The 25,723-nt window shown below is 44.5% G+C and overlaps 1 protein-coding gene across 3 annotated transcripts in view; it reads right to left on the bottom strand.

Moving 5' to 3' along the window:
• ift172 (intraflagellar transport 172) overlaps positions 1 to 25,723 on the bottom strand; it is a 57,077-nt gene that overhangs the window by 17,663 nt on the left and 13,691 nt on the right. Inside the window, exons 16-48 of one of the 3 annotated variants that reach the window (XM_027284640.1) lie at positions 25,332 to 25,499; positions 24,006 to 24,142; positions 22,449 to 22,556; positions 21,601 to 21,685; positions 20,782 to 20,874; positions 20,622 to 20,699; positions 20,294 to 20,542; positions 19,468 to 19,546; positions 19,256 to 19,376; positions 18,707 to 18,851; positions 16,022 to 16,111; positions 15,847 to 15,944; positions 15,638 to 15,773; positions 14,342 to 14,458; positions 13,906 to 14,048; positions 13,425 to 13,518; positions 13,234 to 13,298; positions 12,968 to 13,148; positions 12,780 to 12,889; positions 11,598 to 11,727; positions 10,276 to 10,374; positions 10,078 to 10,187; positions 9,924 to 9,987; positions 9,743 to 9,829; positions 9,545 to 9,661; positions 9,325 to 9,435; positions 9,121 to 9,240; positions 8,902 to 8,997; positions 8,506 to 8,565; positions 8,322 to 8,420; positions 8,085 to 8,238; positions 7,860 to 7,951; positions 7,179 to 7,298 (exon numbers count right to left, since the gene is read on the bottom strand). In XM_027284640.1, coding sequence (XP_027140441.1) covers positions 7,209 to 7,298; positions 7,860 to 7,951; positions 8,085 to 8,238; positions 8,322 to 8,420; positions 8,506 to 8,565; positions 8,902 to 8,997; positions 9,121 to 9,240; positions 9,325 to 9,435; positions 9,545 to 9,661; positions 9,743 to 9,829; positions 9,924 to 9,987; positions 10,078 to 10,187; positions 10,276 to 10,374; positions 11,598 to 11,727; positions 12,780 to 12,889; positions 12,968 to 13,148; positions 13,234 to 13,298; positions 13,425 to 13,518; positions 13,906 to 14,048; positions 14,342 to 14,458; positions 15,638 to 15,773; positions 15,847 to 15,944; positions 16,022 to 16,111; positions 18,707 to 18,851; positions 19,256 to 19,376; positions 19,468 to 19,546; positions 20,294 to 20,542; positions 20,622 to 20,699; positions 20,782 to 20,874; positions 21,601 to 21,685; positions 22,449 to 22,556; positions 24,006 to 24,142; positions 25,332 to 25,499 — 3,726 coding nt within the window. In that variant the 3' untranslated portion in view covers positions 7,179 to 7,208. Of the gene's footprint in view, positions 1 to 6,590; positions 7,299 to 7,859; positions 7,952 to 8,084; positions 8,239 to 8,321; positions 8,421 to 8,505; positions 8,566 to 8,901; positions 8,998 to 9,120; positions 9,241 to 9,324; positions 9,436 to 9,544; positions 9,662 to 9,742; positions 9,830 to 9,923; positions 9,988 to 10,077; positions 10,188 to 10,275; positions 10,375 to 11,597; positions 11,728 to 12,779; positions 12,890 to 12,967; positions 13,149 to 13,233; positions 13,299 to 13,424; positions 13,519 to 13,905; positions 14,049 to 14,341; positions 14,459 to 15,637; positions 15,774 to 15,846; positions 15,945 to 16,021; positions 16,112 to 18,706; positions 18,852 to 19,255; positions 19,377 to 19,467; positions 19,547 to 20,293; positions 20,543 to 20,621; positions 20,700 to 20,781; positions 20,875 to 21,600; positions 21,686 to 22,448; positions 22,557 to 24,005; positions 24,143 to 25,331; positions 25,500 to 25,723 lie in introns of those variants that run through there. The other 2 variants (XM_027284641.1, XM_019265760.2) reach the window with 2 other exon arrangements.

The following is a 25,723-nucleotide window of genomic DNA, read 5'->3' as shown; positions in this document are numbered from 1 at the left end:
CGGCGTCTGATTATCCCTGTATGAAGGTGAGAATCATCAATAATTCAGGAGGCTTGTGCATAATTTTACATTCCACCAAAGAGCAAGAGAGAGGAGTTGATGGAAATACAGTTTAATGTGTGTTACCTCCGAAATGTTTCAGGTTTGTGCAAGTCGTTTCTGTGAAGATGTTACATGCAAACAAGACTCAAATGCAACGTTTGGGCGGCAGATAAAACAAAGCAGACAACAAAAATCTATTATGCTTTTATGACATTAAAAACTACTTAGCCTCATGCAACTGACAATGGCTGGATATGAACGCCTCCAAATAAAATGGTTAAACTGGGTTTTGGTGGTTTTCTGTCTGAAATGCTGACTTATATATATGTGTGGTTTATTTATTCTATTTCTGAATATATATATATATATAGTTAGTTTACGGTTGTGTACACATTTTTTACATTTATGAAAAACACAAATAAATAATCCAAATTTAGCATATTAGCCTTAGCACACTAAAACATGGAGATTCCATCAAAATAGAAAACTAGCTGTAAAGCTAACAGCTCATTAAACCATAACTTTGTGGTTACAAAATGTACATAATAAAACAGCTTTTATTTGTTTGATTAATTAAAGTGAGGCTAGCTGTAATTTCTGATTCCATTGCTTGGGCTGAGCTAGTTTAGCTTAGCAGACCGCAAACATTAGCAGAAAGTTCACAGGGGAAAAATAGCTTATATATTATATTATTATTATTATATATATAACTCACGCTAATGGCGCCCTAAACCACAATGTCTTGATTTCTATTTGTTAAGATACATGAAACTAAGACTGATGAAGCTAATGTTAGCCTAGCCACATTCTTCTGCTTCAACTGTTTGAGCCGAGCTAGTTTAGCCTAGCTTACAGTTAGCATACATCAAAAGATAAAAATAGCTGAAATGCTGATGCTATATATAATATATATATATATATATATTATATATATTATATATTTTGTACATATATATAATATAAGCTAATGTTAGGTGCTAGCCACATTCTTCTGCTTCAACTGTTTGGGTCAAGCTAGTTTAGCCTAGCTTGCACACCGTATACATGAACATTTGCCTATATCAAAAGCCGAAATTCCTTATTAAACCATATATATATATATATATTCTATATATATATTTATATTATATATATTATATTATGGTTTTTATAAATGAATAGCTATTATATATATATATATATATATATATCTTATATATATATATATATATATAGAAGCAGAACAAGCTAGTTTAGCCTAGCTTAGCATCTTTAGCCAACTGAATACACTGAGGTCAAACTGACTCATGTCCACCTATTTGTACGGGGACAAATCTGAGCGCTACACCGCGTAATGATGGTTTAGACAGGACTGTGTTTCCAGTTCTGTGGGTCCCGGTTCAAAACCGGGTCCATGGAGAACTGGTTTCTCAGTGTTTGGTGTGACGGAGGCTGATTCCAACATGTTTGGGATGGACTGGAACACCTCCTCATGGACTGGAACACCTCCTCATAGACACCTCCTCATGGACTGGAACACCTCCTCATGGACTAGAACACCTCCTCATGGACTGGAACACCTCCTCATGGACTGGAACACCTCCTCATGGAGCTCCTGCTGGACTGGAGAGGAGCTCGGTGTGATCTAGGTGAAGTCGGTTCAGTTTGTTTGCGGCAGATGCTCCCACTCTTTCTTTCTGTGCCTCCCTCCATCCTCAGAGCTGGATGGAGAGCAGAGGGAGGACCAAGCTCTCTCTCTCTCTCTCTCTCTCTCTCTCTCTCAGGAGGACCACCCCCTCCTCTCCTCCTCTCTCCTCCTCTCTCCTCTCTGACTGCACCCAACTTCTCTCCCTCCATCTCCATCCATTCAGCTCCTGTTTCCACCTCCTGACTGCACCCAGCACACAAAACAAAACCAATTTTTTTTTTTTAGGGATGTTGCTTCTGCGTTTGGACTATTTGTGTTTGAAGAGTTCATCTACAGGGAGAGAAGGAGGAGGAGAAGGAGGAGAGAAGAGGAGGAGGAGGAGGAGGTTTTGCTTTAGCTGCAGAAAGAAGGACGGTGCGACCTCCGCATCCCCCGCAGCATCCCCTCCGCGTCCTCCGCATCCTCAGCATCCCTCTGCATGGACCTCCAGAGAGCATTCGCGGACCGGGAGGACGCACGCTAATCAAGCCGGGTTGAAGCGTTCTATCGGCGGACAAACGAATCCTCCTGCATCGGTGTGTTTTATGGAGCTTTTTTTTTTTTTTTTTTTTTTGGGGGGGGGGGGGGGGGCTCGGAAAAAAAAAAAAAAAAAAAGAAATCTGCGCCATTTCTCCTCCGATCAAAGGTATTGTTCTGCTTCTTCCACATGTTTATTCATCTAAATCTAAAATATATATAAACCTCCATCAGCCTCCATCATCTGCGCTAAATCTGCTCCAGAAATAGCCGCAGTGTGCTGTCGTGCTCTGCGGAACTTCTTATTTATGAAATATGAGCGACACCCCGCACACACACACACACACACACACACACACACACACGACATTAAACGCATTTTCAGGTGTTTTTTAAGGTAGTCGTGGTGATCTAATTGCGTCAATACCACCTTAATGTTTATTATAAGCATCTCATTTATTATGATGTCACTGTTCATTCTCCTTATAATTAAGAGATGCTGTGCAGGCCTATAGGTGAGTTTAACACACACACACACACACACACACACACGCCCGACCCCCACAAAGGCAGCCACCACCATCACCCCCCTCCTCCTCCTCCTCCACCTCCTCCACCTCCTCCCATCCCCTCTGCATTTTAGCCTACATGAGCTATCTGGGTCATTAGCATTTGAGCTGGTAATGAGGCTGCAGATGGGTCCTCCTCCTCCTCCTCCTCCTCCTCCTCTGCCGGGGAGCCTTTGAGCAGCACTGACCCGAGCTTCATCTGCAGCCGCTCTAATGCAACATGACATAATGTTTTTGGGGCTGTTCATGTGGGATGAGGAGTGAAATCAGCAGCAGCAGCAGCTTCCTCCCCTGCAGCTGTGTCATTAATGCAGTGGTGTATAAGAACGTGCATCATGGCTGCTGCTGGATAATGCTTTACTGCTGCAGTGCTGCTTCCAGGAGCTTTCAGTCGTTTTCCTGCTCGTGCTGCAGCATTTCTACATTTTATTTTTCCCGTTTTCCAGGAAGCCGTTATTGGTTTTTGTCGAGACTTCAGTGAGACTCGATGAAAGACGGAAACGTTTCTCCTCTCTGACCTCCTTAGAGGCTGAAAAATGCAGCAAACACAAAAGATCTGGATGGATTCGTCCACTCTGATGTGCAAAAACAGGTTATTTCTTTAAAAGGAGGCGAGGACGATGCGTTCAGGTGTCAAAAAGTGAGAAATTAGAGCCTAAAAAAAGGACTAAAACGTGCCGCTCGTGTCCTCTTATGTATTCATCTTTAAACCGAAGATGAAGTCCTTGTTGTCAGTTTTCGTCCTCCAGCGTGCGTGGAGGTCAGCGGCACATCCTTGGCGGTTTATCATCACGAGGCCGGCGACGACATACCTGGATACGAGCTGCTCGTCTGTCTTCAGACGACATGCAGAGGCTCAAACCCGCCGCTGAGCCACGACTGTCCAAATATACACCATGTACTATGAGTATTTGTCGTCGATGCGATTGAAACATGCAGTTTGAGCAGCAGTGGCGGTGTTAGAGATGCTGGTATCGGTGTGATTTCATGGTGTAGTCACCAGATTGTCGCCTGTGTGTCGTTAACCAGCACAAACAGTCGATGGATTCAGGCCTGCAGAGCCTGTGTGACCCCCAAAGTCGGTGTCACTTGACGTGGAGGCTTTCAGGCTCGATACAGTGAAAATAGTCGATTATATTCTTTCTAAAAACGCATCAAATCAGTTCGGAACGTCACACCTGATGGTCGAGGGATAAAGTTGAGATATAAAAAGGAGTGAAGTAGGACTGGAGGTTTGAAGGCAACAGAAATGAGACAAACTGGAGCGGAGGTGTAAAGGAACAAGAAGAAACTAGGTGAGGCTGACACAGCGGGACAATCAGGCCACAGCGAGGAGGAAGAGGAAGCAGAATGTGGGTCGCCTCTCCTCGTGTTCACAGCGGACCTTGATTTAAATGTCCATACAATTAAGGCACGCGGTGAATGCCAAGAGAGCGGCTGAGAAACCAGCGAGAGGCGCCTCGAGCAGCTGAAACTCTAAGGAATCACCGATATGGATTTCTGTGCCGCTTTGTGCTGATGCTGTACCGCTAATGGACACTAGGGGGTGCTCCAAGTCCAACAAATTCAGGTTTCGAGTAAATTTAACCCTTTTTAATAATCGTACAATTAAGAATCCTCTTCGGCAAAGACGTGGATCTTGGCTGACTTGAAGCCTGGTCCCTCAAACAAGCCACCTGTCAATCAAAGCGTCCACGTTCTTAAACCTGCATAACTTTAAGCCTTAATATAATGTGAACAGGTGAGTTGTATATAAATTCACCCTCAGTACAGTTGTCATGAACGGGGAAATTAGCTACAGAGACCAAAACTGTTTTTTGTACCAGGCTGTAAACATGTTTATTTCTGCTGTGAAGTTGGACATTTGGACATGGGGACTTATGGAGACTGACTCACTTCTGGAGCCAGCCTCAGGTGGACGTTAGAGGAACTGCAGTTTTTTGGACACTTTTACGCAGAAGTTGCAAAAGAAATTTGGGGCCCTGACAGCAAATTTAAGTCGTCTTGAGATATTTCTGTGGCTTGGTTGTCGCCTCGTTTGATCAAATTTGTGTTTTCTTTGTCCCGTAACGTCAAAGTCAGGGATGTTTTCAACCAGATACGAGAAAAATCTGCCCCTTTACAATCCAGATGATTCAGTAAAAGCGTTTCATGTTGCTTCATTCACACTTTTCTCACCTCCCTGCTCCATCACCACCGTCACAGTTTATGTTTGTGCTGCTCTGTTGCATCTCACTTACATCACCCTCCTTTAAAAACCGTCAAATGTAGTCTTCAAGAAGTCCAGACTGTTCGACTAAAGAGTCCTCGCCGCTACGTCTGATCGAATTTCAGCTCCCAGCTGGGATTTGTAAGTTAACTTAGAGGAGGCGTGAGCACGGCTCGAGCTTTCAGGGTAATACGATAACTCAGTTACGTGAATCTAACGTTCAGATGACCTTTAAGAAACGTGGATTCACTGCAGGTTGGGTTGAGATAATCTGGGAAATGTTAAACCAGGAGGAGTTAATCTGCAGTTCCTCTCTGGCTGCATGAGTCCACATTTAGCTTGGAGATGATTTATCGAACTGTAAAGTCGCGTGAAGCTGAATATTTAACGTCAAACACTCTGTAGTCGATGAATCCTTCAAGTAAAATGCAGATTTTTGGAGTTTTAGGAGCCTCAGCACCTCCTGAGATCATGTTCTTTCTAATAAAACATCTGCATTTTAGTCCCAACATCTGTCTTAAACCACGTCTCCGCACGTCCTCGCTCGGTGGGTCGGACTCGGTTATTTCTGAGCTGAGCGGTGTCGGTGAGTACGTTCAGGTTCAGGAGACACTGAGCCGTCAGCAGAGCGAGCAGGAAATCTCCTGAGTTATCACTTACTAATGCATTTTCCCCAAACACACACACACACACACACACACACACACACACACACACTCGCTCAGGCTTTCACGTATCGATTGCGGGTGTGCAGGAGCTGCTGGGAAAGGAGGCAGTGCCACGATGAGGCCGGGCGTCATGTCAGACATTTTTAAACTTTGTTTGAGTTTTAATCTTTGATTTGTACTAATTGAATAATTAACTGTCTGAATTTAATTGATCTGAGGAGTTACAAAGACTTTTATTTCTGCAAAAAAATCAGAAACTTTCAGTCAAGAATGAATTTTTAAACATTAATTGTTTGATTTTCATGAAGCGGTGTATTAATTAAGAGACGTCTGACCTGACGTCTGTCGGTATAATTTATTTTTTAAACTTTTAACGAGACGATTTTTACTTACTTTGACAAACATGATGACAAGTTCATAATTTATTTGATTAAAGAGAAAACAGATGTACTGTATTGGCCTCCTGATTATTTGAGTTTAGTTATATTATTATAAGAATAATCTGGTTCTTTAGTTGAAGTTTCAAATGAAGCTGTGAATTAATGTTTGTGTGTATGAATATTTTTCTCAATGACTTCACATGTATTGGTTTTATAACAATAAAATAAAGAAATTTAATGTTTACTGTGCTGCTTTTTGTCTTTCTTATTCTGGTTTTACAGATTTATTAATTTATTCATTAATAAACATTTTTCATATTAAAGTTGTGCTGATTGTTGTGTGCTAAATATTAAATTAAACCTTTTGTTATTTACTTTTAGAATATTATAATTATATATTTAAAGAGCTAATTAAACTGACTCAAAGTCTTGAGTCATTTTTTCTTCATCGAGCCGAGTCGTCAGTTGAAATAAGTCGAGTCATGGCGGCTCGGTCAGCTCGGCGGGTCGACTCTTCGCTGCAGTGACCCGGTTTCAGGCTGACGTTATGTAACGTCTGAAATAAAGAGCAGCGCTCGGTGAAAGGCTGAAAACTATTTTATTTATTTATTTGAACTTCATTAAACAAAATACACTCCATATCAAACACACAGTGAAGAGAAGTCAGCTCGCTTCACGCCGTCAGTCGAACACATTAAAGATTTATTTAGTGGAAACCTTTGGCTTTTTTAATTCAGCGAGGCCGTCCTGAGAGAAAATCCTTCAGATGAAAGGAGAGAGAGAGAGATGGAGGAATGTTTCCATGGCGACGGCCAGAAAAAGTCAATATTTTAATGTTTCTTATCGTTGACGATGAAAAGACCAAATCGATTAAAAGCTTCATCAGAGCGTCGTGAAGTCCAGAACCGAGGTCACGAATGTTTCTACAGATTAACGTGGATTTGACGCCTTCAGCTGGAGTTTATAATCTCCAGCGACGTGAACAGTTCGTTCCACATGTGTCGGCTGATTCTGTTTTAAAATGTTTAAAACGTGAAAAACATCAGTTCAAAGTGAAGCATCGAGGAAAAGTCGAATAAATAAATAAATGAACTGCAGTTTGTTTGTGAGAATAGTCGAGGTGAAGGAGGACAGACAGATCGACGGATGACCGCTAGAATGGAAGAGTGTGTGTGTGTGTGTGTGTGTGTGTGTTCATCAGCGGAAGGAGAATCCGGACGCCGACAGGCCGCCGCACCATTGGCTGATGAACTCGAGGACGTCCTGACACTCCGGGCTGTGAGTGGTCTGCAGAGAGACGGACACAAACAGAGACGACCAATCACAACGTGCACACACACACACTGTTGTACGTAGAAAGGTGTGTGTGTGTGTGTGTGTGTGTGTGTGTGTGAGATGATGATGCTGCGATTAGTCGACTGCTGATTCACAGAAAATGTGCAGAGAGAGAGAGATGATGAAACTGAGTGAAATTAGTTTGACTTTGACTTTAGTGTGTGTGTGTGTGTGTGTGTGTGTGTGTGTGTGTGTGTGGAGAAGTCGATGTGTGTGAAGTGAAAGTATGAGTGCGATCAGGAAAGTGTACTTACAGTATTACAAATAAAAGTACTCAATGTGACATTTTATGAACTCTTCATGTTTTCTGCAAAGTAACTAAAGCTGTCGGATACTTGTAGTGAAATAAAAATAAAAATACTTCCCTCAGAACCTTGAATTTGTACCTAATCAAAGTACTTCTACTTCTACTTCTACTTCTACTTCTACTTCTACTTCTACTGCTCCTTCTTCACAGCCTCTCCTCTGTGTACTGTAGAAGCTGTCTGGTGTTATCGTGTCGTCTGTTCTCACCTTCGTGGCCATGAGGAACTTGTTCCAGTCCTCCTTGTTGGCCGCTCTCCCGACGGGCGAGAACTCGACCTTGTTCCTCAGCACGGGGTAGCCTGGAGGCAGAAACAGCGCAGAGCTCGTCACAGGCCGGGGAGTCAAGGGCGGCGGCCGAAGTTACAAAATGTGATGAGCTGTCATGCCGAGGATGGAGCTCGTATACGTCGTGTAAATACGTGTGCGTGGTACCTGTGAGGATGCACGGCAGAGACCGAAGGCCGGTGTTGGCGGCCACCAGCGACGCTTCGTACGTGTTCCTCTCGTCGCGCGGCAGGACTTGCTCCAACCGGTTGTCCATGGACACCATCAGCACCCAGTCACGGATCTGCTCCCGCTGGGCGTCCTGAAACAGACAGAAGATGAAGCTGAGATGAATTTCAAAGTGTCCGGGCGTGTGTTTGTCTGTTTGGTGCTCGGACATCTTACGTTGACGCAGAGTTTGTTGGGAACCGGAACCTCGAAGGGAATGTCGGTGTCCAGGAAGTCGGAGTGGTCCAGAGCGTCGAGGGTCCCCTCGTCGATCGCCTGCAGGTGGGAATCAACCAGTAATCAATCAGGAGTGAAAACAGGTCTCCAAACACAGCTTGAGGAGTTCTGAAGGTTTACTCACATCACACAGGTCCAGGAAGTGATTGAGGAAGATGAAGGCCATGTTCTCCCAGCCGACCGCCTGCCAGGGCGAAAATAAAATCATGAATCTATGACGCACGTCTTCAAGAACAAACAGCTCAAATATCAAACATCCTGACTGCTTTCAGGAGCAAATGAACGGACCACAAAGAGACGAAGAACATATTTTATATTCAAGTTGTGTTTGGAACGGACCAGACTTTCAAAACTGTCAAGGTTTGCTTCTAATCCTGAAGTTTTAAGATCTGCTTCAGTCGAGGAACCGAACAGGAGCCAGGTCGAGTATTTTCAGGTCGTGACAAACGCTAAACGGACCCGCAGACGAGCAGAAACACTCATTGAAGTGGAAGAAGAGCTCTCTGGTTGTTGGACTCACCCTGCAGGCCAGGCCGGCCTCGTAGAAAGCTTTATCTGCAGGAACGAGCTCGGTGTGACGCAGCAGAGACACCGACAGCTTGGCGGCCACGCCGACCTGAAAAACAGCAGCAGCAGAAGTGAGGAGAACAAAAGTGAAGCTGTGATGTTAAAAAAGATCAGTCGTCTACCAGATGAAGTAAAAATAAAGCTCTCTGTGATGTTTCTGTGGTTCGTGTACCAGCTGCTCGACTCCCCTGGCGGCGGATCTGGTGGCGTAGTAATGAACGATCAGCAGCATCTGCTCAAAGTCTTCGTGAGCCGGAGTGTTGGCCTCAGCCGACCTGGACAAGTTCTCACACTGAGAACAACAAGAGCCGGGTTCATACGAGAGCAGAGCGTCAGGAACAATTCCTTTAAAACTTTTTTAAATCTGTCGGTTTACCAGCTGCAGCAGGAAGGTGCGGAGGTCGGCCCACATCCGGTAAGATTCTGGTCCGTCGGTGTCGGGAAGGTTGATCAGGTCCAAGAAGAGACGCTTGTAGATGTTGAAGTTCTGCGAGTGAAACAAAAGGCGACCTTCAGATCAGATGTGTGGACTCAAACTTCCTCAAGTCCACTTGAGGCTGGACCCAGCAGAACTTCACAGCAGCTGTGTACGGTACCTGTGGGTTGGGCGGCGCTCCGTGCTGCACGTAGAGCTGCAGAGCCTTCACGGCGTTGTCCTCCTTGATGAGGTGCGTGGCGTACAGAGCGACGTACTTGTGGAGGATCTTAAAGTTCTGACAGAAACACAGCAGAGACAATGAGGCTCATCTCATGACGAGGCCGGTTTCATGACCCGTATTCTGTGATCCGGTTACCTGCTTAGCCGCCGTTTCCACACATTTCTCCCACTGGCCTCTCTCGGCGTACATGTCCAGAGCTGCGATGACGTCCACGCCAACCAGCTGAGCAGACAGACGGACAGAAAACAGACTTTCAGCTTTAGAAACGACAACATGGAGCTCAACCTGTGGGTAATGTCGGTGTGATGGTACGTACAGAGTCCACCTTCCCCTGGTTCTTCAGGTGCTCTTTGTATTTCTGGTCCACGTACTCCTCGTACCTGAGCAGAGACATTAATTATCGAGCTGCACTGTAATGAAGGTGGTGTATCTGAAGTGTCTCCTGTGTGTGTGTGTGTGTGTCTCCAAACCTCGGCTCCAGCTCCTTGGCGACCTTCTTGGCTTTGTTCCACTCCTCGCCCTCGATGAAGACGTCGATGGCCTCTTTGATGAGGTCCACGTTCAGGTAGACCTCAGCGGCCTTCAGACCAGGACAATTAAAAACAGCTGATTTACACACCAACGGGATGTGTGTGTGTGTGTGTGTGTGTGTGTGTGTGTTCACTCACAGCGTTGTACTTCCTCAGCTGTGTGAGTCGCGGTCCGACCACCTTAACCACCTCCAACGCTCGATCTCCACCGAGGAACTTTATGGACAACTCCACAGCCTGGGACACACACACACACACACACACACACACACACACACACACAGAGTTTTTATGTTTTTTCTAAGCATTAAAACATTATGAATTTAAAGAGTTGTCAAGAAAACTGTGAATATAAATATAATTTAATTTTAAAATTCATCCCTCAGTAACGCGGTCAAAACGTTTAAAGATAAGGATAGGATGTTTCAGGGCGAGAGGCGGAGTACGCCACGTCATCACGATCCAATCACGAGTCAAACGCTTAAATTCACTTTAACGATCTCATGTGAGAAGCTGAAACTACAGAAATATTCAAAAATATTAGAGATTTTTCAGATTAAATGAGAAGAATCGGCACAACTACTGCAGTTTTTTCATGCGTTGGTGATTTTTTAAAAACACCCAAATTTCTCTGTTTATTCGACATTAGATAACGCCTCATTTGCATATTTAAACATCAAATGTCAGAAAACCTGAAGGAGTAATCAGCTGTTTAAAGTTTCATGGTGATATCTGTCAGTTTAAAATTTGAACCTATTCACAATCCAGACTCTCAGACTCACAAATCTGAACTTTAGCAGCACGTACATGAACAAAACCTTCCAGTTCCCGCCTATAATCTGAAGGTTTGTTCAAAGATCATCCAGAGTCTGATAAAAACATGAAGAATATGCCGTTTTTTTAACAGTATGTTTTGATTTACGCAGCGATAGAAAGAGATAAACATCCCTCTGTAAAAAGTTCGCATTTATGCTCAGGAAATTTATGCAAATTAGCACATTTTAAATGAGATGACGCCACATTTGGACATTCAGAAAACTTGCAACACAAAAAATAATTATTTTAATGACAGTGATCAGCTGGGGGATGGTTCATGGTTTCTTTGTGCACGTATCGACTCAGCTGACCCCGCGACCTTTCCTCAAACACCACGTATCAATCCTCAGCGAGGACACCGCCGTCTTTCTCCGTCTCACGCCGGTTAATCAAACTCAAGAGAGGAAAAAGGAAAAACTTATCAATCTCCTCGAGACCTCGTGACCTTTTCTCTCCTCGGGCCGACCATTCAAATTTCAAATGATCTGATCAATAACGCCCCCGCAGCGTAACCTATCGACGCCGGTGACCTTTCCGTTCGCCTGGGGGACGATCCGGGGACCGGTATCCTTCCTGTGCGGCAGTGAAAGGTAAAAGGTGAGAGTGTTTGTGCTGATCAGACTTATTGTAAATCTATGGTCTACCTTCATCCAGCACTTCTCCATCAGGGTGGTGTTGGAGCCGTCCTTCACCTTCAGGTAACACTCCACGGCTCGGGAGTATTCGCCCGACTGCTCCCACTCCCTGGCCTGGTCCAGCAGACCCTCCACGCCCCTGAAACACCAAAAACAAGCGCACCCTGAGCGACTGGGCTAATTAGGAAACATCTCCAAATGATCACGGCGCCTAACGAGCAGGAATCACGTCCACGGTTCAGCCGCTCTTAATCAGGGAGGAGATTTATTTCTTCTTCTTGATCTCCGTCTTTCTCTTTCTCGTTATTGAGATTAAAGTCACGTGCATCTATCTCCAGCAGCGTTTTCTCCTCTTCTTCTTCTTCTTCTTCCTCCTTCGTGCGTTTCCATTGGCAACTTTTGATGTTTTCTCCCACGAGTCATTAACGAGGGAGAAGTGACGGGAGGAGGATAAGAGCCGCCGGTCCGCTGGCTAAACTAACGAGCTGTTCCTCGTCGGCGGTGTCATTGAAGAGCTGCGTTTTTAAATAAAGGATCAAACTGAGTCTTTGTGCGTAGACCAGGCCGCTGGGCGGGCGGAGGGAGTGGAGAGCCGGGGAAAATGTTCACGGTCGGCTTGTGCCGTGAAGGGTCGAGAGAATCAAACAGAAAACTCTGATTTATAATTAGGAGTCGAGTTGACGAGATGAAGATGAAACACTTGAAGGTGAATTCTTGGTTTTTTTTTAAACAGACGACGTCACATTTCACTGATTTCAGCTTCGTGTGATTGATTTTAAGATTTCACTGATCACTTTTAAAGCCCCGGTACGAGCCAGTTCACGGCCTCGGATCCTCGGCCTCGGGTCAGTTCTGGTTGTTCCAAGGTCGAAGCTCAAAACTAGACGTGACCTCGCCTTCTCCTTCAGGATACAGTGAACTCTTTAATGTGATGTCGTCTATCTTTTAATCTTCATTGTGTGTCCTATTTAACATCTGGTCTGGACTGGACGAGCAGCTCGGTGCTCCTCCTCGTGCTCTTTGAATGCTAAATTTATATAAATAAATTGTTTGTCGTCATCTTTCTGTATTTATTCACCACACTTGTAAATAGTCAAAAATGGACAGATGACAGACAGCAGCAGCTTGTTTGTCTGCTTACATCTGAAGGTGCTGCACTAAATAAACTTTATGATAATCTTTGTTTCTCACCTGACTCCTTTCTTCGAGGTCTCCTTCTCGTACTCCTCCTGGAGCAGTGACAGCTTGTTGGGTAGATACTCCTTACAGATCCGCATGGCGTCGCTCCACATGTCTGCATCCTGACACACAGACACAGAATAAAGAAATGAAACCATGAACCGACCGTGAGGAAGAAGTTCTTTGTCTCTGCTGTTTACCTTGTAATATTTAACAGCCAGTTCGGGTCTCTGGGCTCGGAGCAGCAGCGCTTCGGCCTTCTGGAACTCTTTCTGCTCGAAGGAGAACTTGGCCTGGCCGACCAGAACCTCGGGCATGCTCTCCGGGTCGTGGCCCTCGGCCACCCGCCCTGCACTGACCCAGTCCTTGTTGTGGACGTACCTGGACCGGACCACAAAAACACACACACACACATGAAACAGGAAACTGTACCTGAAGTATCAACAGTAAAAGAACTTCAGCTCACATGAACACGGCCTCTTTGGGTTTCCCCGCTTTGATGAACTCGACTTCAGCCTCTGGAAATTTACCCTGGAAGGTGAAACAGTGACAAACACAACGCACTGTTACATGTAATCTAGAACACTGTCTGAGATTCAACGTGCTACAACTTATAAATATCGTCCTCAACACTTTGTTCACGTCCTTGTGAGTTACCTCGTCCTCCAGGTAAATGGCGTGTTTGAGGTGAATCTCAGGGATCTTTTCTTTGCACGAGAGACGAGCCAGGTCAAAGGCGAAGTCGAACGAGCTGCGGGAGAAAACAAAGACGAAGAAATCAAGTCAGGTTTTATAAAAGTGAAGTTATGGGAGTGTCAGTGTTTGCACCGCCGGAAAGAAGAAGAAGAAGAAGAAGAAGAAGAAGAGGTTTACACGGGAGCAGAGTGGGTGGGTGTCGAGGGTGTCGTGCCAGAACAGGAGCTGAGCAGGTGGGCAAGGTCACCGGGCTCAGCAGCCTCTATGATAGTGAAGAGTAAATGTGCGACTGACTTTTAGTGGCTGGTGAGAGCTCGGTGGAATGAAAGGCTGAAAGACAGACGCCGAGCTGGGTGTCACGTTTGACTCGATGAATGTTGGGTGTGTGTGTGTGTGTGTGTGTGTGTGTGTGTGTGTGTGTGTGCGTTGCGCTGCAGCTCACAAGTTATTCGACGCCGACTCGATGGCGTATTCCAGAAGGCCGAATTTGTTGAGCAGCTTGACGGCCGCCTCTCCTCCCAGACTCCTGGCCCAGACGTAGGCCACCTGCTTCTGAGCATCGGCACCTCCATGGCTCTTAGCCACCTGACACACACACACACACACACACACACACACACACACACACACACACACACATATATGTCTCTATAGAGGTCCTGCAGCGTTTTCCCTCAGCAGAGATCATCACAGAGAAAAAACATTTGATAGAAGCTGTAAAGCTGCACCGAGCTCCCAACACAACAGCAGCAATAAACACAGTGAAGCCTCTTATAACTGTTTACTGCTAATTTACTGCATTTAAAAGCAGTATTTAAACATTTAACACACACTGTCGTAGAGCTATAAACACCTTTCAGCCAACAAAACAAACGTACCCTGTGCGCCTCCTCCCACATGTCGTGGACTCTGTACATGTGGACGGCAGATTTCCACTCGTCAGCCTCCATGAAGTGGTACTCTGCCTCCGAGAACCTGGACTCAGCCTCCAACTCCTGCAAGAAACATCACGGCACACATCAACGCTACGATCGGATTACAGTACGTGAATGTGATCAGAGTTTGTGTGTGAGCCGGTTTCTGCCTCTTAAAGGAACGTTTGTCACGGTTAGAGATGAGAATCGAATCGAATCGAATCGTGTGTTTCAGTTTCATGGAATCGTTTGGCAGTTTACCTAACGATTCTCTTATCGATTCCAGAAAGCACGAATTACGTCACGTAACTTACGCAAGTTTCTCACGTGCAGTGCAATCAGTAGTAACAACGTCACCCACTCGGTTCAAACGCTCCAAAGTTTGGCTGCATTTCACCAAAACAGACGTCAACAGGGCGACTTGCAATCATTGCAAAGTGGAGATAACAGCGTCGGGAGGGAACACGACGAACACGCAGAAACATTTGCGCACACAACATGCAATATTTTTAAACGAATGTCGTGTTTTTGACACGCTTCAGACTGGAGATGAATCTCAGCCTAGCAGCAGCAGCAGCAGCCAGGCTATGAACACCTCTGTGGTTACTATGGAAGGTAGTTACACATCGTTACTATTATCCAGGCTGTGGCCTCTGCTGACCTCGCTGTTGGTTTTGTAAGGTCGTGATACTTCAACTAAACAAAGTTGATGCTGATCAAACTGTTTGTTCTCCTTTTTTCCCAAATGAGAATCGATAAAGAATCGAATCGATAAAGAATCGAATCGATAAAGAATCGAATCGATAAAGAATCGAATCGATAAAGAGTCGGAATCGTACAAATCGTATCAATTCCCATCCCTAGTCACGGTCAGCCGTGTTTCTTTTTGGTCTACATTTTGAAGTCGAGAAATTCAAACGTCTGGCTTTGACTGGAACGCAGCCTAAGGATGAGGATATCGTCGTCCTTCATTTGATGCATCCGTGAAGAGACGGGACAAAGAAAACAAAAAACAATGACTTCAGCAGAGCTGCACGGGTCGTCGTGAGTCCACTCAGGGAAATAACGACTCTTAAACCAGCTGTTTTTTTTAGATGGTGGTGAAGAATATTAAGTTTGCTTTGAGCAAATCGCAACCTCAGCTTCCGTGTCGATGGAAACGGCGACCACTGGGGCTAGAAGTGATGTGATTCGTGAACATTGGGGACTTGAGCTTCAGTTTGTGTCATAGATGCTGAAGCTCTAAATCATCCGGTCTACCTTGGCGAGGTGCAGGTGTGTCTCTGACAGCAGGTCGGGGTGATGTTTGGCCACCAGGCGAATGACGTCGTTGAACATCCGGTTCTTCTTGTACATGGTGATGGCGAGGTCGATCTGCTTCACCGTGGCAAACAACCTGCACACAAACAGAGGCAAACGTTAGTAGTTAAACTTTAAAGACATTAAAGTTCCTGTTTTTTTATTTTTACCTCTCTGCCTCCTTGAACTTCCCGTCTCTCTCCAGCTCCTGAGCTCGGCTGATGTACAGAGCCAGAACTTCCTCCTCTGTCATGCACTTCACCGCCAGCTGAAACAAAGTTTAAATGTATCAACGTGCCACAAAAAGCTTCTTTATTTATTTCACACACTCGTCTCCACGCTCACCTTGTGAGCCTCCTCCCAGCGTCCTGCTGCCGTGTACATGTCGATAGCATCTTTGATACGACCGCCTTTCACAAACAGCTGCTCAGCTACCTGCAGACCAAGAAACACACAAAACACACACACACAACACTCAGAAAATTAAAAAAAAAACAACCAGAATCCTAAAGATCGACACATATCTGGTATCTGACTTTATTTTGTGAAACGAGAAAATAAGAACAAACAAGAAGCTGCCCGTCCTAAAAACAACAGAAGATATGATGAGCTAAAAAAGGCTAAGCTAAGATCAGCTAACATAAGCTAAGCTAATATATGATAAGCTAAAATAAGTTAAGCTAAGCTAATATATGACAAGCTAAGATAAGTTAAGCTAAGCTAATATATGACAAGCTAATATATGATAAGCTAAGATAAGTTAAGCTAAGCTAAGCTAATATATGATAAGATAAGTTAAGCTAAGCTAAGCTAAGCTAATAAATAAGTTAAGCTAAGCTAATAAATGATAAGCTAAAATAAGATAAACTAAGCTAAGATAAGATAAGCTAATAAATGATAAGATAAGTTAAGCTAAGCTAAGCTAAGCTAATAAATGATAAGCTAAGATAAGTTAAGCTAATAAATAAGCTAAGATAATATATGATAAGCTAAGCTAAGATAAGATAAGCTACGCTAAGCTAATAAATGATAAGCTAAGATAAATTAAGCTAAGCTAAGCTAATATATGATAAGCTAAAATAAGCTAAGCTAAGATAAGGTATGCTAAGCTAATAAATGATAAGCTAAGTTAAGATAAGTCAAGTTAAGCTAAGCTAATAAATGATAAGCTAAGTTAAGCTAAGCTGAGCTAATAAATGATAAGCTAAGATAAGCTAAGTTAAGCTAAGCTAATAAATGATAAGCTAAAATAAGCTAAGTTAAGCTAAGCTAAGCTAATAAATGATAAGCTAAGATAAGCTAAGTTAAGCTAAGCTAATAAATGATAAGCTAAGATAAGCTAAGTTAAGCTAAGCTAATAAATGATAAGCTAAAATAAGATAAGTTAAGCTAAGCTAAGCTAATAAATGATAAGCTAAGATAAGCTAAGTTAAGCTAAGCTAAGCTAATAAATGATAAGCTAAGTTAAGCTAAGCTAAGATAAGATAAGCTAACATGAGCTAAATTAAGCTAAGCTAAGTTAAACTAAGTTAGGCTCAGCTAAGCTAAGCTAAGCTCAGCTAAGCCAGACTTTACTGATCCCACAGTGACGTTCTCTCATCACAGCAGCTCGTGTTCACAGATTGATAATAAATCATAAATCATGAATCTGTAGCAGAAAGTCACGACGTCACTTCCTCTGTGGAGTCTCAGACGACCTCCACTGAGTCCCAGAAAGTTTTGAACAGGTGAGCGGTGACGTAAAGAGAAACGTGTTTCAGAGAAACTGTGGAGAACTCCTCGATGTGAACACATTTCTAACGTTGGTGCAGTTTGTGCGTGCGTCCTGATTAGAAAGCGTTTAGTCATTGTTTCTTTCCTGCCTGATAATTCCTGTATTGAACTCACAGGTGTGTGCTGCCTTCATTGTTTGACTTCACACCAAATTATTACTTTCCCCCTCTCCCTCTCTCTCTCACACTCTCTGTACTTCCACGAGCTGCAAAGCAAAGAGCTTGTTATCTTAATTACTTTCTGTGAATGTGCCCGTAGAGCAAACAAGACCGAAATGGCCCTGCTATTTTCAGAAGGCTGGCAGTCTGCGGAGGCTGTTTGGCTCAGCTGAGCTCATCAGAATAAAGCAGAGCCCGCTGAGCTCCACCACCATCATCACCGTCATCATCATCACTTCCTTTGCTTTGTATTAACACCAGATTTTCTCGTCTCCTCTCCAGCAGTCCTGTATTTTTGGTATTTTAGGCAACTTTTGCTGCGACCGTCCAACTTGTCATTACTGCCAGAGCGCCCTGGAGCAAACACAGCCCACGATGCACCACAGAGACCGGACTAAAGTTTGTGTGTATGTGCACAAACACATGTGTGTGTGTGCGTGTGTGTTATAGGTGACAGTATATATCCCAGAGCGATGTGCAGAAATTAATTGCCGCTGGCAAAATGCCACTTCATCCCTCCGGCTGCCTGTCCGGTGTTGTTCAGCAAGAAAAACTAACCTCGTTCGCACAAACTGGAAGCCAAACATTCACATATTTAAGCTGGGGCATGCAGAATTTATATATAATTCATAGAGAATAACAGAGGCGGGTTTAGCTGCATCTATGTTATGCCTAGTCAGGCACGGTATTGGTTGAAGATGCAGTCACATCTCCCTTTACTGAAACTCTCTCTCTCCCTCCCTCTGTAAACATACATGTCTCATTAATGCATGTCACTAACTAAACTTCTTCCCTGGAGTTTCTGTCTCTGTCGTCCAGCAGGTTCTCGTGGATCCTGCATGATGTCCAACTTCACAGCAGAAATAAACATGTTTACAGCCTGGTACAAAAAACAGTTTTGGTCTCTGTAGCTAATTTCCCCGTTCATGACAACTGTACTGAGGGTGAATTTATATACAACTCACCTGTTCACATTATATTAAGGCTTAAAGTTATGCAGGATTAAGAGCGTGGACTGCCACACTGAGCTCTTCAGAAACCTGAAGTCTCGGAGATTTGATTTCACCTTAGCTGCATCACATCGTCCCTCCTCTCTCACCTCGTGGTCCTGTAAGGAGGCGTAGTACTGAGCGATCTTCACGTAGTACTTCTCCGCCGCCGAATCCTCCTGCAGCTCCAGGATGTGGACGGCTTTCTTCCACTGGTGAGCCGCGATGGCCGCCTCGATGGCCTTAAGCGAGCAGCTACGAGAAGGTGGGAAAGGAGAAAGACGAGAGGCGCGTTTAACCCCTGAAATGTCGATTATTATGTGTTTAGACACACAGAGTAAAACCAAGTCATTTTGTCAGGAGGCACAGATTGAAACTTTACTGGCAGGAGAAATTATCATATTTTTAAAACCTTCAGATGTCTTTTCAGTCTGGACAGAATAAAAATCTGGCTGCTGATTATCTGTCTTTTATTTTTGGGAAATAATCTGCTCTCATCTCTTTGTTATGGTCCTGGTGATGGTTTTTAAAAAAAACAAACTGTTGGCCGTCTCTGTTGGATTGTTTTTTTTTATTTTTATGTTTGTTATGTGTCATCTTTCCTCCTCTCCATCTGCCCGGATCTTTGTCTGTCTCATCGCTCCTTCTACTCGACGTACCCGGCTTCAATGAAGTGGTTGATGGCGGCGTCCATCTGTTTCTGCTGGACGAGGTAGTCTCCCCAGGCCTCCTCCAGTTTCACCACCTCGGTGGGGAAGGCGAGGCGAGCCAGCTCCACCGCTACGGGAAGCAGGACGGACAAAACTTTATCAAATCCACCTGTTGTCCAACATCTTACGGTAGATATTTATACCAAAGGTTGAACATTCACCTTTCCTGAAGGCGCCTCCTTTGCAGTAACACTCCAGAGCTCTCTGGTTGTTCCTGATCTGCTCGTACAGATCTCCAGCCTGGTTGGAGGACACACACACAGAGAACATCAATATGAGATAATATGGACTTTATTGATCAGCTTGTGCACACAAGGTGGATGAGAAAGCCGCGAAGAGTTCCCAGAGAGTGATAGAGCGTAGTGCACACGTACATCCACGATGAGTTACGAACTAAAACGTGACACGAGACGGTAACAGAGGTGAAATTAATGGTTTAGAGACTCTGCAATCGTGGCTTCAAACTGGAAATATTAGGAAGAAAAGTGCCGATTAGGAGCTCCGGCTCCTGCATGAACTGTCCGTGGTTGAACAGGGTCTGAGGAACACTGCTCTACTGTCCATTATTGGACATCCATACGTCCTCTTATTCCTTCTTTGAGCAGGATGCTTGCTTAGTGGAGAGGACATTCTGGCTGCCACGTGTTCAAATGTCAGCATCTATGTATCAACCTTCAAACCGCCATCAGGATGCGGCGACACATTTCGCTGTGAGGTTTTTCGTTCTTGTTGACGTGAACGCAGATGGCTCGAGGAGAAGAACTGAGCTCTCAGACAAACGGCTAAAGAAAGAGACACAGAGAAACAAGAGACAGATGGAGCGAGTGTAAAAACCGAATAAAAAAAGAAAACATGTTGTTCCTCTGTCTCCTCTGCTGGCATCTGTTAGGAGAAGAGAGCGAGATGAGGTGTCTGAAGTAAAGGAGGAACATGGAGGAGATTCACCAGGACAGGTTTCCAGCACCGGCTGTGATTCTGTGCACTCACCCGCTCGTAAAACTCTCCCTTGATGAGACTGGCGGCGATGCGGCCGACGGTGTCGCTGTTGCTGGTGATCTCCGGCCGGCTGAGGGCCAGGCGGGCGGCTTTAGCCGGCAGTCCGGCCTTCAGGTAGAGGTTGATGGCTCCCTGGAAGTCTCCCTTGTTCTCCTTCACCTCCCCGGCCTTCTCGTCCTGACCCGTCTCTGTTAACCACTGGTAATAGTTCCCACGCAGGGTCTCCAGCTTCGGGTGGCCCTAGAGGTCGAGGATGAGATTAATTATTATTAATTGTAGCCATATTTCTCGCAGCGTGATGAATCTCGCTGTTTGCTACCTTTGCCTCAGCCACAGCGATGCAGTCGTCCCACATGTGGAGCTCCTGGTACATCTCTATAGCTTCATCGACGGCATTCTGCAGAAACAAGATGAAATAATATACAAATACAGTATAAAGCTCGAGTTATGTATGAGGGGTGTGTGTGTGTGACACCGACCTGCTCCATGTAGTGCATCTCAGCCAGTTTGAAGTTCTTATCCAGCATCGCCACGTGAGCTTGGACTTGGAAAAACTCTGTCCCATCTCCTCCCTGGTCAAAAGACACAAACACGCACTCCAGCGGTCACTAATTAGTTCATTAGTTTCACATCTAAACAAATACAATCATGAATTTTCATATCACCGCTCTACACGTGTCAAATTCATACAAAAAGTAAAGGGTAGCTGCTGTTAGCTCAGGTTGGGTGCTGGAACGGCATCCAGAACTGGAGCCAGATGAGTTGGCGACAGTCCCGGGCTCAGCAGCCCCCGAGTGATAAAGACCGGATCGGGAAAGACAAAGGCCGACAGACCAGGACCAGGAGGAGCGAAGGGGAATCAAAGAATGTTGAGCCAGAATAATTTTACATCTAACTCTGTGAATAAAATGTTTATTTCAACTGAACCAGGAGGTGATGGCTGTCAGAACAGACTAACCAAGACGCTTTGTTGAGTTTCACTTTGTCTCTGTTGAGTCTGAATGCGTTTTATGACGAGAATATTCCCTTTGTTGACTTTCTGTGAGTTTATTTGGTTTTGTTGGACTCGGAGCGAGATGCAGAGAGAACCATCAAAATCTGCACATCCTGCTGAAAGTTTGATTCCTTTAAAGTTTGATTCCTTTAAAGTTTGATGTGCTTAAATATCCAAATGTACAACGATTGAACACGAGTGTAAAATACAGATATTCAGCCACTATCAGCGCCGCCCTCAAAGCTCGTTGTCTGACGTATACACGGCAAGCGTGGAGACGTGCTGCTGTCGATATGAAACGCACCATGTCCTGTGAGACTTTGTCGGCGATCTGGTTGGTGTGGTGGAGGAAACGTAAGGTGGAGACGTCGCCCAACGCTGCGAAACACCTGGAAGAAAAAAGAAAACAGGAAAGAGAGAGAAACAGTGAGCGGGGAAGTGGAAGTCAGGAGGTCACAGCTCTGAACGTCTGCTCTCTTAATGAACAGAGATAAATTAGAGCTTTTTGTCTAATTAGCCTTCAGATGCAGATTTTTTGAGGGGTCGAGAAGTGAATTTTTTTTAACATTTGGCCACTTTTATTACCAACTCTGTGCGAGCGCTTGCATCAGATTAATGAACAAGTCATGAAAAGAAAAAGTTTTCTCTCGCCTCCCTCGTTAACATTTCACGCTCGCACAGACAAAACCGCTTTCTTTCCCCGATTTCATGATTTATGCAAAATCGGGGACGACGCCTTAACGAACAGCGCGTGAATTATTAATGACGGAGGAGTCGAAGCTGCTTTTTCAAAACACAGAGAGAGAGAGAGAGAAAACGCTTATGGTAGAAAATTATTTAAAAAAAAAAACGTCTTTGATGATTAATGAAGTTAGAGAGGAGAGTCAGGCAGGGACACACATCATCATCTGCTGTGTGTGTGTGTGCGTGTGTGTGTGTGTGTGTGTGTGTGTGTGTGTGTGTGTGTGTGTGTGCAAAAGCATGTGACCAAGGTGCCCTTGTTGTCTCCTTCTTCCCCCTTCAGTCACAAAGATAAGTCACAACGAAGGCTGATGGAGAATGTAATTAGCTCAGAGGTATGAATATTGTGTGTGTGTGTGTGTGTGTGTGTGTGTGTGTGTGTGTGTGTGTGCCTGCGTGTGTGTTGCTGACCTTTCCGCGATGTGCAGCTGGTGAGCCTCCAGAGCCAGCTTGCTGAGCGTCTTCCACATGGCTTCAGTCTCCGCTGACATCTCCAGGGTCTCGAGGAACGCTGTGGCTCTGTTGTGTACACACACACACACACACACACACACACACGCACACGCACACACACACACACACACACACACACACACACACACACACACACACAGGTAAAGCTGAGTGGAGATGCTCTGCAGGTTTGTGACTTCGACATTCTCCTTTTAAGATCTTTTAAATCTATAAATAGCAGCCGGCTGAGTCGCTCTCGCTTCATCTCGTCTTCGTTCTCTTGCAGGTTTTCTGCACAAATTTAAATTTAAGACTATTAATATCTCAGAGGAAGCGGTTTAAATCCTGTTTCATGATCGCACTGGCCAAAGTACGACGCATGAAGGAAAACCAGCAGAGATGACGTGGCCTGGAATTATTATATCACATGATTTGTGGGATAAAATAATAATTCTTGATTATATAAACACTGTAGAGCCTGATGGGTGCTGGACACAATATTAGGGAGTAAAAAACTGATAAATATATATCACAAATCTTTCCAATGTGAATATTCTCCATCATGTATGGACAAAATGTATCCGCTTATCAACCAATTGAAAGACGTTTTGTTCCATCACGCTTCAGATAAATACAGATGACGGGCTCTGTCAGAGTGGACTGTACTTATTTCATACATTCACATTCATGCACTGATGGCACTGGCTGCCATGCCAGCTGCTCATCAGTTTTCAGGAGCTAACCATTCACACACGTTCTGTATCTTGCCGAGGACCAAGGACACTTGGACATGCAGACTGGAGGAGCCGGGGATTGTACCGCTGATCGCTTCGCCTTCTGGCTCAGCTCCTTCTTCCCCACCACGGTCCAGTACAAGTGTTCACAGTACTGCACAAAAACCGCCGTCACTTGTGAACATACTTGAACTCCCTCGCTTTGGGCGATAACTCCCTCACAACCTGGAGAGACCAAACTTTAAGACTGTTGAGTTTATTCTATCTGTGATAATATGCCAGTACTGCAGATGTCGGTCGGGCTTAATGTGACCTGGAGCCTGATAATCATGGATGAAAGGATAAAAGTTCAAAAACAATCCCAGCTTTGGTTTATAGATGTGTCACAGCAGGCAGAGGAAAGATTTCTGGACAACATTTAAGACTTTAAGACCTTTCAGGAAACTGAGTTCAACGCGCCGTCTTATCTGAGAGATTCACACTTTGTGTGACAGGATTCAGAGCTGCAGTGAAGAGTTCAGCTGCTTCTCCTCCAAACTGAGCCGAGGTCAGTTCCAGCGTCATTTCTGAGGTGTTTAAATCACGACACGTGTATTATATCTTCCCCAGCTGGCCCCGGGAGCTGTGTGGAAACCCTCAAGAAGAACTCGAGGAAGCTGCCGGATGAAAAGGACATCTGGCCTGTTCTGCTCTCGCCCGGCTGCGGCTGTCGCTGACCCAGAAAAGTGAGAAAGCTTGGCGGTAATGACGGCCCCGTCAGAGCGCGTGAGTCTAAACTCACCTGTCATAATCTTCGTCGTCAACGGCAGTACCGAACTCGATGAGGCCTTCGTCTAGCGTATATGTCACGGTGTTGACACCCTCCGTCACGATCACAACCGTCTTCCCGTCGGCTCTTTCTAGATCCAGGATGTCTCCCTGACAAAGACAGGTGGGAGCAATTTAAACCTGCATCCTCAGAGCGATGCTGCAGCGCTGGAACACTCCAGTGCTGCACGTTAACTCATACTTACAGCTCAGCTCGACAGCAGCTGCAGTCAGTTAGATAAAAACATCCAAGAGAAAAGATCACCTTATAAAATATGATGTCACAGATTAAAACATAAAAACATTCATGCATCAGTAATAATATTCAAATTATATAATATATATAATGTAACACTGCATCATACTTCAGATATTTTAAGAATATTTTGCTTTTACTCGAGTACTTTTACTTATAACAGAGTGTTGTTACAGTTCATTGTTGCTATTTCTAGTTAAAGTTCCAGTGTGTCAGATTTATTTATTTATTTACAAAATATAATCTTCATAACTCTGTTTTCATTAGTGTTTAATCACCTAAAACTGTAAAGAATTCTCTTTCTTTCTTTCTTTCTTTCTTTCTTTCTTTCTTTCTTTCTTTCTTTCTTTCTTTCTTTCTTTCTTTTGTTCTCACTTCATGGGTCACAGTCCAACTCATAGGTGGTAATAAAGCACCTTAAAACTAAAGTTATTATGATTATACAAATGTTGATGAATTCTTTTCGTCGTGTACTGAACATCTAATATCCTGACAGCCCCAGTATGGAAACTAAACACTGGCCAGTGGACCTTTAAAGCAGCTAGGAACTTTAATTCTGTGTTGATAGTGTTTCTTTTCGTCTGATTTCAACCTGGTGGCACACGTTAAGAAGAACCAGCCGATCTTCCTGCTGATTGTCTTGCTTGTTTAGTCATAAAGACGCATCAGTGTTAAACTGAGACTGTTTCATAATCAGCTAACCCTTCGAGTAAACTATCTGATTACTACTTCTTCTGTTGTAATTGTAATTATTAGATGAAAAACATGAATAAGAGTCAGTCATTTATCTGGTTTTCTGTCTGTGAAACAGAGAGTCTGGCTCGCTCTCTGCCTGTTTTTTATTATTCATGAGAACATCAGTGAGTGCTCCACAAGCAACTTTTAAAAACTTGTGCCTGCCCGGGGCGAGTAACTGCTCCAGGACAGAAGCTTCAGAAGGAGCGCAGAGACACGAAGCTTAAAGAAGTGGTGAGGGTGTGAAGACAGGAAAGTAACAACTGCAAACTTAGCAGCACTAAGCACGATGAATGAGGAACGCCTCACCTTGATTGGGAACATGGTGATGCTCTCTGGGCTGTCGATGTTGTACCAGATGCAGATGTTTCCCCTGTTCTGGGCGACCACCACGTCGCTGCCCGGCACCCACTGGACATACGAGCAGAAGCTCAGCACCGTGGCCTTCACGCCGGTCTCTATGTCGTAGAGATGGAGCTGAGGAGGAAGGAGGAGGTAGAGATATGCTGAAGACTGACACCACGCTCGTGTTTCTGTCCAGGAGACACTTGTAATTCCAGTTTAATTTAAATCTTAGTCTGACAGAGTCAGTGGGGACGATATGAACTGGAATTATTTATTATTATGTCACATTTTCTTTCCAGCTGATTAATAATTCCCAATGGTTCAATTAATGACACGTTAACGCCACTTAGACAGAT

Source organism: Larimichthys crocea, chromosome XI (genome assembly GCF_000972845.2).
Source record: "Larimichthys crocea isolate SSNF chromosome XI, L_crocea_2.0, whole genome shotgun sequence".
In the NCBI taxonomy this organism is placed as follows: Eukaryota; Metazoa; Chordata; class Actinopteri; family Sciaenidae; genus Larimichthys; species Larimichthys crocea.
The sequence above is the reverse complement of the archived record's forward strand: the minus strand, read 5'-3'. Positions and strand labels throughout refer to the sequence as shown.